At 55.4% G+C, this 11,985-nt stretch overlaps 1 protein-coding gene across 2 annotated transcripts; it reads left to right on the top strand.

Annotated features, from left to right (window-relative positions):
• Nucleotides 1-5,826: 5,826 nt before the first annotated feature.
• On the top strand, nt 5,827-11,322 carry SHOX2 (short stature homeobox 2). Of its 2 annotated transcripts, none has more exons than XM_054386097.1 (5): nt 5,827-6,097; nt 7,345-7,553; nt 10,044-10,101; nt 10,203-10,291; nt 11,071-11,322. In XM_054386097.1, the coding sequence occupies exons 1-5, from the start codon at nt 5,827-5,829 to the stop codon at nt 11,320-11,322; spliced, it is 879 nt and encodes a 292-aa protein (XP_054242072.1). The 2 variants fall into 2 exon arrangements, with proteins under 2 accessions (XP_054242072.1, XP_054242071.1); XM_054386096.1 differs by having other exon boundaries at nt 10,203-10,338; nt 11,058-11,322.
• Nucleotides 11,323-11,985: the final 663 nt, after the last annotated feature.

Here is an 11,985-nt window from a genome sequence, read left to right as displayed (position 1 = left end):
TTGCAGACTAAGGGGGGAAAAATCCACACACACAGACTCCAAACTGCAGGAAGGTCTCAGGTCTACAAACATTTGGGTCGCAACCACCCCAGGAACACTCTTGAGTGGCTCGAAAATTGTCTGGTGGAAAAAGGACCTGGGGGTGCTGGTTGACAGCAGCTGAAGATATGCCAGCAGTGTGCTCAGGAGGACAAGAAGGTCACCAGCATCCTGACCTGGAGCAGCAATGCTGTGGCCTGCAGGAGCAGGGAAGTGATTGTGCCCCCAGGCTGTGTGCTCCTGAGGCCTCGCCTTGAATACTGGCTTGGATTTTGGGCCACTCGCTCCAGGAAGGACATTGAGGTGCTGGAGGGTGTCTAGAGAAGGGCAACCAAGCTGGGGAAGGGTCTGGAAAACAAGGCTGGGGAGGAGCAGCTGAGGGACCTGGGAGTGTTCAGGCTGGAGGAGGCTGAGGAGAGACCTCATTGCTCTCTACAGCTCCCTGAGAGGAGGCTGGAGCCAGGTGGGGGTTGGACTCTTCTTCCTAGACTCAGGTGATAAAAGGGAAGGAAACAGCCTGAAATTGTGCCAGGGGAGGGTTAGGTTGGAGATGAGTAAAAATTTCTTTGCTGCAAGAGTGGTCAGGCATTGGAACAGGCTGCCCAGGGAGGTGGTGGAGTCCCCACTCCCTGGAGGTGTTCAAGAAAGCTATGGCCATGGCACTTGAGGGCATGGCTTGGTGGCCATGGTGGTGCTGGGCTGATGGTTGGACTTGATCTTAGAGGTCTTTTCCAGCTGAAACAATTCTATGATTCTATATGTGCAAGCATGAATCAGCAGGTGATGGGAGGTTCTCCTCCCTCCCTACTCTACCCTGGTGAGGAATTACTAGGAGGAGAAGGGGAGGAAGGAAAAGCTCCAACAGCAGATTGGTTCAGGTCAGTTTAGAACCTAGTTTATGTTCCAGGAATTCAGAGGGAGGCAGTCTCCTGACCATCACATCAGCAAGGCTCAATTCTCTTCCATCACCCAGCCCAAACCTTCCCTACATCCACTCTTAGCTCACTTCTCATTCACTTGTGAATTTAGATCCAAGTGCACTGGCCAGACAGCAGAAGAACACTGGGAGTTCAAAAGATGCATCTCAAGACACCATCATGCTGAAGCCTGAGAGCTGGCACATCATCACATGAATGAGCTGCTTCCAGCTTTCTGGAGGCTCTAGTGAATGTCTCTGAGCTTCAGCATGTTGAAGGCTTGCAGTTTGTCTCAAACTGAAGAGCTTGGCAATAGGATGGCCAACAACTGGACCTGATAATATTTAAAACCCTGTTCTAGAGGACCTCAAGGATTTTGTTAGTTAATCTCTGCTTAAGTTTTCTCTCTGACAACTGATGCTGCTACACTTTTCAAATGAAAGCCAAGTACACATCCTCACACCTGTGTTTGACCAAGAGAAACACCAACATCAACAATTTCCAACCAGCTCTTTGCATTTGGTAAGGTTGCAAACAAGATAAATGAGCTCACCTGCTACCAGCCCAGCGACCTCCACCCTGCATTTAATGCAGATGATACAGAACACAGTTTGCTCTAGACAAAAATCAGCTCCAACAGTGTGACAAAGATGAGGGCTGAGCTGGCCACCAGAACAGTGCCAGAGGCTCTGCAGGAACCCCTCTGACTACCCAAAAGGAAAGAGAAAGGGAAAAAGAGAGAGAGGCTGATGAGGTGGGAAAGAAACTAAGCCAACTGGGATGGAAAGAAGAACAATGCCATGGGATAAAGACACAGAGGCACAAACCAATGTGGAACCCAAGCCCTGATGGCAAGAATGGCACCACTGATGCTGGTAGCAGGCACTAGGCAAATCCCAGTCTGCACTCAGCAGCAGATGGGAACCAGGTTCAGGAACTGGATTCAGAAACACAGGGGTGGGGATGGAAGGCAGAAGGGACAAAGCCCTCCTGGGACAGCAGCCAGGGAAGAAGAGGCTGGACCCTGGGGATCCCTCAGCTTGCTCCTGAAGATGCCCTCCATGGGCTGCAATCCCTTGGTGGGCACTTGAGAATCCCCTGTGCTGTCTGCTCCTCCCCACAGCAACCACCTCTGCCTTCTTGCCCCCAAGGTGTGGCACAAGCTGTAGCAGTGCCCTGGGTGTGCCCAGGAGCAAGTCTCAGGCTGAGCCTTTCTGCCCCCCAGCCCCTGGCAGAAACTCTGCCCATCAGCTTCGCCCTGCTAGCAAGCAGCCAAACCCACACAAAGCAGACAAAGTTCTACAGTGAACATACCACAGCCTCAACACACAGGAACACAGCCCTCAGGAGCAGGACGGTGACTGAGCCCCTACAGGAAAGCAGAACAGGAAAAGAAGGTCCTTTCCTCACTAAACTCCCCCCTTTATACTCAAGAGGAGGTTTGTGGGATAGGACACACCTGTGGCTAACACAAGTCAGCTGCCCCGAGTTCTGCCCCTCCCAGCTTCAGCTCCTGGCTGACTGGAAAGCACTAAAAGCAGAAGTGATGGGGTCAAAACAACCTCCACGATTGATCAGCACCAAATCCAAACAGTTTTTGTCTGTTAGCTACTAAGAAACTCTTGCAATAACCACTAACCACATCTTTATGGAGCACCTCTACAAACAAGATCCTTTTAAGAAATCCTAACAATTCTAAGGGCACAGATGGAAAATCCACCCCCTCGCTGTCCCCTTCCTTCCTGCTGAACTGTGAGTCCATCTATAGGAGAGAATCTACACCTTGAGATGAGTTTCAGGCAGGAGACAAGGCAAACTGAAGTAAAATGTGCCTCCAGAAACATGATCCCTGGATAAAAGTAGGCAGTCACCCTTTGCCTCATTCAAACCCAAGAATGAGCAACTTATTTGTAAGGGTATAAACATGGGGCGGATGAAGAAGAGCGCAGCCAGCAGGTCAGGGGAGGTTCTCCTGCCCCTCTTCTCTGCCCTGGTGAGGCCACAGCTGGAGTATGTGTCCAGTCCTGGGCTCCCCAGTTCAAGAGAGACAGGGACTTGTAGAGAGCCAGCAGGTCTCCCCTCAGTATCCTTTCTTCCAGGCTGCACAACCCCAGGTCCTTCAGCTGCTCCTCACCAGCCCTATTCTCCAGACCCCTTCCCCAGCTTTGCTGCTCTTCTCTGGACTCTTGGAGTGAGAAGACCCTTTAAGATCAACCATTCCAACTCTTAACCCAGCACTGCCAGGTCGTCACCACTAAACCACCTCCCTCAACAACACATCTCCAAGGCTTAATAAATGTCTCCAGGGGTGGGGACTCCAGCAGTTCCCTGGGCAGCCTGTTCCTCCTATCATCCACAGAATCAAAACATAAAGCAGAATCCAAGGGCAGGTAACAGGGTCAGTAAGATCCACCACAGGCACGGCGTGCTCCCCGTTCACACAGGCTGAGCTCCCAGTACACAGCGAGAGCAAACAGGGACTCGAAATTGACAGGGCAGTCAGTTTCCCGGAGCGCCGCCGGGCTGGGCTCTGCTTCCCAGCCAGCTGCTCGCCGCTGTTCGCTCTCACAGACCCACAGACACCACCCCCCGGCCCCGGGCCAGCACTCCTCAGCCTCAACTCCGAGCTCTCAGCAGCACCAAGCCCAGCACCGCTAGGACCCCCGCGGCCAGGAGAAGAGGTTCGGAACAGGAAACAACGCGCAGCCTTCCCACGCAGGTCCCGGCGGCCGAGCCCCACAGGGCAGCGAGACCCCCGCGGCCAGGACGAGAGGGCCGCGACAGGAAACAATCCGCAGCCTTCCCACGCCTGCAGCCGCAGGGGCCGTCCCGGAGCTCCTCTACAGCCGGGGGCGGCGAGGCTGCGGCGTCGTCATGGCAACACCGCGCAAGCCAGCCCCAGCCGTCGCTGCCCGCTCCCCATCTTCTGACCCCGGTCCGTAGCCCGGAGCTGCCGCGGCCTCGGGGACCAGCAACCGCAGCAGGCCGCAGGGCGTTCCCGACCCTCGCAGCTGCACCCGGCGGCACCCTCCTTGTCCCTGCCGGGGGTGGGCTCACCGCCGGGCCCCACCGGTATTACCTGAGAGGTGGAGCGGCCGGAGCGAGGCGGGGGAGCGAAGAGCGGCCGGGCCGCGACTGCCGGTTTGAGCGCAGCGCCTTCCTGGGCGGTGGGCAGGCAGCAACAAACCACCGCCGAGTGCGGCCTGAGTCCCAGGCAGTGCCGCCGAGAGCCGAGCAATCGATGTGACAGACGCTCTGGCCGCCCCGGTGGAGCGAACTCTCCTCGCGCCCCGCCCCGTCCCTGTCCCGGGGTTGAGGGTCCCCAGTGCCCACAGGCAGTGCTCGGTGCGCTGGCTGCAGCATGGTGACAGCCGCGGCGACTTACCGGCGCGTTGCCGCGGGTGACAGGCTCCGTGGGGAGAGGAGGGTTCCTTGTGTTTAGCCCAAACGGGGGTGGGTTAACCGGGGCCGCGAGGGCAACGCTTCCCCCCTCGGCGTGGATATGGCATCGGGGCTGAGCTATGCAGTGGAAAGGGAAAACCCCAACCGCGACCCACTGAGCCGGGCCGAGCTCAGCCTCCGCCGGGCAACGGCGAGAAACGCAACGAAAACTATTTCATCCCTCCGCTTATTTCTGTTTTTCACCGAATTCGGTTAGTTTAAGGCGAGTTCCCGAGCACATGCACCCCGTCACTGGAAGCACGAAGTGTGGCATGATGATAAACAAAACACAAGGATGGAAGAGCAGCTGGTGAGCATCTTCCCGGCCGGGATGTTTCCAGCTGTCCTATGCCCGCCCCCCCACCTCACCCGGTACCAAAAATTTCCTCTCTCCCGAGCGAGAGGGGATAGCGGCGGGCCCGTTTCACCGGCGGTGGAACCCACTGGGCTGCCTGGAACGGAGTAACCGTAAGACGTGTCCCATCGCCGTCGCTGCGTGTTTAATTGGATCTGATGAAATGTTAATTCCATCCTGCTCAAGTAAATAAACACTCTTTTAAGTAAAGTCATCATCCCAGAGGTCAAATGAAAAATCAATCCCATAAACAAGAGTTAAACAATTTGGAATCGTTTAATAGAGTTCCAGGAAAGGTGGAAAAGGGGAGAGATGCGTCCACAAAAGTACCGGTTTAACGGGATTTCGACAACAAAGGGGAAACAATATTAACCAGAAATAGCGGAATTTGCCCTAATCTGATGCCTGGGATGAGAAACCCTTCCCGCTGCAGTTCTATTGTCACTGGCAATTAGCCTTTCATTTATTCAGTGGATTTGGGCATCCACGGAGGAACTTTTCCGGCTCCCCCGGGGCCGCTTCCATGGGCAGCCTCCCGCTCTTCCTCTGCCCCATGCAGAGGGAGGGAGGCGACAAGCCCTCACCCCCCTCCCGGGGCCGCCCCGACCTACGTGGGGCGGTCCGCGGGTGCGGAGCCTGCGCACCCCCCCACCACATCCCCGTCCTTTGGCCACTCCCCCGCAGCTCCGGCCCCTTCTCCTGCTCCGCTCTCGCCCGGGATCCGGCACACGGACCCGCTCCTAATTAAATTAATTAGGGCAGCTTACGGGGACGGGTGGGCCGGTGGTGCCTTGGCCGCAGTGCCCCGCGGCGGGCGGCGAAACCGGGCAGGCGGTGGGGGGGAAATTTAAAAAAAAAAAGGGGGTTCCATTCAGAGCTCCGAGGGGAGGTAATTCTCCAGGAACAAGGGGCAGGCTTTGCAAAGTATAAATAGTGCCACTTGAATCGCGGCTGTCTCTGTCAGACCCCGAGAGCCCTGCACGTCGGGCGGCACGGCACGGCTCGAAACGGCCCAGAACGGCCCCGTGGATGCTCGCCCGGGGAGCCGGGGCATCGCGCCCCTGAGCCGCGGCCATGGAAGAGCTGACGGCGTTTGTCTCCAAGTCGTTTGACCCCAAAACGAAGGAGAAGAAGGAGCTCATCACCTACCGGGAGGTGCTGGAGAGCGGGCCGCTGCGAGGAGGAGGAGGACCGAGGGAGAGCGGTGGAACCGCGGCTGAACCGGGCCGAGACGAAGCGGGCAGCCCCGCGGCAAGGGCGGGCAGCGGGAGGTCCCCGCCGCGGGAGCCCGACGCCGCCGCTGCCGAGAGAGCCGCCGAGGCAGCCACCCCCAAGCTCAGCGACGGTAACGATGGCACGGGGGGCTTCCCCTTCTTTCCTTTCCCATGCCCTCCGTCGGGGTTGGGACGCGGGGAGCGGGAGATGGCCGCGCGCCAGGAGAGACGGACCCGCGGCGGCGGGGGGAAAGGGGCTCGGCAGCGCCCGTGGGGAGGCTGCGATCGGTGTTGACGGTGGCTTTCCGCCCCTTCCCGGTTACGGGAAATAGGCGGTCAGCCCCGAAGTTTACATTAAAATATTTGAACAAACGTTTAACTTGCTCCCAACGCGCTCTGCTGTCGTTCAGCATCCTACGGGAAAGCCCCGCTGCCAACGAAAGCCCGGCCGGGTGGGCCCTTTCGTTCCTCCCTCCCGTGAGTCCCGGTTGCGCGGACACGCGTGGGTCCGATCAGCCCTACCGACGCTCAGCCCAATCTCCGCGCCCAACTGTTCCACGCAGGGTAGATTTCTTCTGAAATTCCGCGTTGTTTTTCCGTACCGGGGATTGTGCCCGTACAGAGGCCGCTCTCGGTAGCTACGGGAACAGCGAGGAGCAGCGCGGAAATCTCCGCGCCCACCCGCGGAGCTTGTTCCTGTCGCTAAACTGGGATCCGCGGGTCCCTGCCGCCGCTTTTGTTCGGGCAAATGTTCCCGGTGGAAACGGCTGAACCGGCAGCATCCCCAGGGAAAAAGAGATAAAAGGGATAATAAACAAATTCGGTGCTAACGGGCCGGGGCAGGGCCGGGCAGGCAGCTCTGCGGCGTGCTAGATCCGCGGGACTCTGCTTAGCGATACCGGCGGTCCGGTCTGGTCCGTTCCGGGGCGAATCTCGGGCAGAAAAATTAAACAACGAAAAGAAATCGCCCCGGGAACGAACTGGGCTCGGAGGGGCTGCGGTGATCAGCGGAGAGCACCGGAGACCTGTTGCTGCGCTTCTCCCCGGGCTGGAGACCCGGAGCCCGGGGAAGGGGTGGGTTCGGCAAGGCCCCTCCGGGTGGATGCCGGGCTGCGGGAAGCGGCCCTGCCGGGTCCCCCTTTTCCCCAGCGCCAGCGGTTAACGGAGCCGAGCGGCGGGGCCCGGAAAAGGCAGAGGCCGAGGCGGGCGGGCCTTGCTCGGCCCGGGAGCACAGGCCCCGGCCCCGGGCTGTGGGGGGTTGTCCGGTCCGGAGGGCTCGGGGATGAGCTGGGGCAAACCCCCCAGCACACCCCAACAAGCTGAAGATAGGGATGCCCCTGTGCCAGCCGGGTCTGACTGCCGCGTATGTCGTGCCCAGTGTCCCCAGAGCTGAAGGAGCGCAAGGAGGATGCGAAAGCGATGGAAGACGAAGGGCAGACGAAAATCAAGCAGAGGAGGAGCCGGACGAATTTTACCCTGGAGCAGCTGAACGAGCTGGAAAGGCTTTTTGACGAGACCCACTACCCGGACGCGTTTATGCGGGAGGAGCTGAGCCAGAGGCTTGGGCTTTCCGAGGCCAGGGTGCAGGTAGCCAAACCCTGCGGGGATGTGTGGGGTGCCCGTGGGGGTGGATGGGGGTTCCTCGTTCTGGAACCAACTCGGTAAAAGCCGGTCGTGCCCTGCTCCCCACCACTCCCGACTCGGGTTGTCAGAGGAAAGGGGAGTGCTCCCGGTACCGAATCGCACCCGGTAAATCTGCACGATCCCCTTCTCCCCCGGGGGAAGGTTTCGGTGGTTTGATTCTTTGCAAGTCCCCTGCCCCTCTCTGCGTTGTGTTTGATTTAATCTCTGCGGTCATTTCACCTCGGCAAGGAGCTGCAGTGGCTATTTTGTTGGCGTGGCTTGTGGTTCCTTCTCCGGGTGGCTTCTGGCTCGCCGGGAGGACGCAGCAATTAACTTTATAGATGTAACGACCGTAAACTAAATTAACAACTAAGTGCAAAAATAAATTTACAACCCGCTTCTCCTCGTAGTTTTTAAATCGGGAATGGAAGCAGCGGGGGAAAACGGAGCCAAGTGCACAGCCCGGCTTTGTTCGGCTTCATGGAACACAGAAATCTGGGATAAAATCAGGCGATTTTAGGCACGGAAAGAGCTTAAATCCCCGCATTCTAACCTTCCAGAGTTCTTTCAAATCGGGTTCCTGGGCTGATTTCTGCGACTTTAATCGGGATGAGAAGAAGAGTGAGGAAAGGAAGTCCTCAATTGAGGACAAATGTAGCTGCTGCTCTGTGTTTCCGTACGAATAATGCACTAAGAGAAAATGATAGTCATTATTTCTCTGAACACATGGAGTAGTTTTAGGCCTCGAACATCTGCAGCTCTTAAAGTGTTGCTGTAACAGATACTTTCCCCCCCTTCTCCTCTCCTCGATCTTTGTGCTCCTGGGCCACCATCTGCACCCAACTATTTGCCTTGTGGGGTTTGTTGTTGTAGGGTTTAGGATTGGGAACGGAGAGGCCACGTTCAACCGAAAAATTGATAATAAGCAGCTTTGCTCATCGCAGCCTAATCAAATTAAATAGAATGAAATAAAAAAAAAAAAAAAACTCCTTTTTTCCCGCTATCAACATCAAATCGGAACAAAACCAACCCTAAAATAAAAAGTTGAGGGGGTTCAACTCGTCTGGGAAGGATGGGGAAAGGAGGGTGCTTGGTTGCTTCCTTCTGCGGGCTCGACAAAGACCACGGCAGCAGCAGCAGCAGCAGCGCATAATCCGCGCTCCCTTGATGCCAAATCGCCGGGTGCATAATAACTTGGGGGAGATTTACATAGATTAAAGCTCTTCCCTTTAAAATCGTTCCGCGAAAACGCTTTGCAATAGTATTTATTTTGTTTATTTTTATTTTGCCTCGGATCTGCGCTGATTAGTGGATTCGTGGAGGGAATTTCCAGGGGAAATGTGGCTCTTGGTTTTCCTCGGATGAAGTAAATGACAGGGCGAGGGGAAAAATCGTCTTTATATTTGTCTCCGCGTGTTAGATATCAAAAAAAAAAAAAAAAGATTTTTTTTTTTTTTTGCCGTGTTTGGTGGTGATTGAGGGGGGAATTGGTGGATGTGGCTTGTGAGACACGGTGCAGAAATCGGGCTTTCAGCAGGGCTGTTTCCAGGCACTTTCTAAGTCTTTTTCTCACCCTTCTCTCATCCAGCAGAACTTTATTCTGGGAATTTATTCCAGAGATTCCATCCCTAATATTAAAAGGAATTCTTGGCTAAACGCGCAGCCCGTTCTGTGGAAGCAAATTAGATTAGCATGATAATGAGATAATTATTCCGCTTCTGAGCTCCACTCCACTGCACAGAGAAATTCCCAACTTCTAGGGAGCAAAGCTTTTATGACCAAAATTCTCCCTTTCCCCCTTAGTCTCTCCCCTCCCCCCACTTCCCCCCACCCCCAAAAAAACCCCAAACCCAAAAAAACAACCAACCAACCAAAACGAAACAAACAAAAAAAACCCAACCAAACAAAATAATCCCAACCCCAAACCCAACCAAACAAAAAACCCAAATCAAAGCAAACAACAAACAAAAAACCAAACAGAAACACAGCAATCAAACTCCTGAGTGTTTGGTTTGGGGGGAGGCTGTGGGGTTTTTTTTTTTCCTTGAGGATACGGCTAATTAATTAATGTATTAACGAGCACCATCTTCCCAGGCCTGTCAATGCAAACCCATTATCGCCAGGATTAGATATCAGGGGGTGACTTGAGGTCTTTTGGGACCCTGATGTGGAAAGATGAAGCTGGGGCTCGGAAAGTGATTTCTCGTTGCCGAGCACTCTGTAAATGACCGTTTTCGGTATATTTTTAGCTATCTCTATATTATTTATATGTATATATTTCCCCCCACGCACCCCTTCCCCTTCGTATTCCGGAGCTGGGGAGTAGGGGCAGCCCGGGGGGATGGAGCCCAGCCGCCTTTCTTTGTTTTCTGGGGTTTTCTTTTAACCCTCCGTGGGTTTATTTTTTTACCGCGATCCCTGTGTTCCACCCCCTCCGCACTCCTCTCCCCTCAGGTCTGGTTCCAAAACCGAAGAGCCAAATGCCGAAAGCAAGAAAACCAACTCCACAAAGGTACTGAGTGAGAAAGGGGGGATGCGGGTGGCTCAGACACGCGTGGTGGGTGCTCCAGGGGAGTCTTCTCCACGCTGACCCCCTGCCCTGCATCCCTGCAGGGGTGCTGATCGGTGCTGCCAGCCAGTTTGAAGCTTGCCGGGTGGCTCCGTACGTCAACGTGGGTGCGCTGCGGATGCCCTTCCAGCAGGCAAGTGGAAGACAAGGGCACACTCACGGGGTCCCCCTCGGTTGTGGGTGGGTGAGTAACAGGGGGACACCCACGGGGTCACCTTGGGTGTTGGGTGGATGACACCCATGAGGTCCCCCGGTTGTAGAAAGGTGAATGACAAGGGGACATCCACAGGGTCCCCTTCGGTTGTGGGCGGGTGAGTGACAGGGTGACACCCACGGGGTCCCCCTCGGTTATCTACGGATGACACCCAAAGCATTCCCCTCCATCGTGGGTGGGCAAGTGACAGAGAGATGTGGCCACCCTCGGTTGTAGGTGGGTGACAGAAGGACACCCACGGGGTACCCCCAATTGTGGGTGGATGACACCCGTGGGATACCCTGGTTGTAGACGGATGGGTGACAGGAGGACACCCATGAGGGTCCCCCAGTCACGATGGGTGGATAACAGGGTGACATCCACGGGGTGCTCCTCGGTTGTGGGTGGATGACACCCCTGGAACTCCCCTGGTTGTGGGTGAGTGAGCGACAGAGGAACACCCACAGGGTACCCCCAGTCGTAGTGGCTGGATGGGTGGTAGAGGAACACCCACAGGGTGCCGTCAGTCGTGGCGGCTGTGTGGGTGATAGAGGAACACTCCCAGGGTGCCCTCAGTCGTGGTGGCTGGGTGGGTGACGGAGGGACACCCACAGGGTGCCCTCGGTCGCGGTGGGTGGGTGACAGGGGGACACCCACGGGATTTCCCCAGTCTGGGTAGGTTGGTGGGTGGATGTCTTCCACGCAGGTTGTTCTGGCAGGTTCAGGCTCAGCTGCAGCTGGACAGCGCCGTAGCTCACGCCCATCACCACCTCCACCCGCACCTTGCCCACGCACCCTACATGATGTTCCCCGCACCTCCCTTTGGGCTCCCGCTGGCCACCCTGGCCGAGTCCGCCTCCGCAGCCTCCGTGGTGGCCGCCGCCGCCGCCGCCAAGACCACCAGCAAGAACTCCAGCATCGCCGACCTCCGCCTCAAGGCCAAGAAACACGCCGCTGCCCTGGGGCTGTGACCCGCCGGAGCTGGGGCTTTTACATTAAAAAAAGGGGGGGAAAATAAAAAGAAAAAAGAAAAGAAAAAGAAAGAGAAGAGGAGAAAAGGAAAAAAAAGAAAAAAGAGGCGGGAGAGGAGAAACGGACGGGAGATATATAGTTATTTAAAGAATTAGAGGAACTAGGCACGCAGCTGGGAAGTTCACAGGTTTTGAAACTGACCTTTTTCTGCGAAGTTCACTTTAATACAGGAAATTTGATAAGAGAGGCGGGCCTCCTTTCACCTTGCATCAGATACTTGAGTTGAACAACCACGTCTGGAATAGCGACATAAAATAAAAAGAGAAAAAAAAGAGAGAGAGAAAGACGACGACGAAGAAGAAAAAAATTAATAATAAAAAGGGGGAAATAAAAAGACAGACAGTGATTTCTCTGCGAATTTCTAATGGGAAACTGTCCGGGATACTTCCTCCAGCAGCATTCCGGGTTGCATGTGTTTGTATTTCATTGATGGAGTCCTTTGATTCACTTACACTTCACCTTCATCTTTAGTAGGAAACAAAACAAAACAAAACAAAACAAAACAAAACAAAACAAAACAAAACAACACAACTACCATAAACCAAACCAAACAAACGTGGCTGGGTTCTGCCTCTTTTAATCTTGGAGGGAAGCAGGAAAAA

This window comes from Indicator indicator, chromosome 13 (genome assembly GCF_027791375.1).
Source record: "Indicator indicator isolate 239-I01 chromosome 13, UM_Iind_1.1, whole genome shotgun sequence".
NCBI lineage: Eukaryota > Metazoa > Chordata > Aves > Piciformes > Indicatoridae > Indicator > Indicator indicator.
This window is presented reverse-complemented; position numbering and strand designations above follow the sequence as displayed.

Coding starts and splice junctions, on each gene's coding strand:
- SHOX2 (XM_054386096.1), top strand. CDS start 5,827: ATGGAAGAGCTGACGGCGTTTGTCTCCAAGTCGTTTGACCCCAAAACG. Junction 10,102..10,202: donor AGAAAACCAACTCCACAAAG/GTACTGAGTGAG, acceptor GCATCCCTGCAG/GGGTGCTGATCGGTGCTGCC. Junction 10,339..11,057: donor GGGGTCCCCCTCGGTTGTGG/GTGGGTGAGTAA, acceptor TCTTCCACGCAG/GTTGTTCTGGCAGGTTCAGG.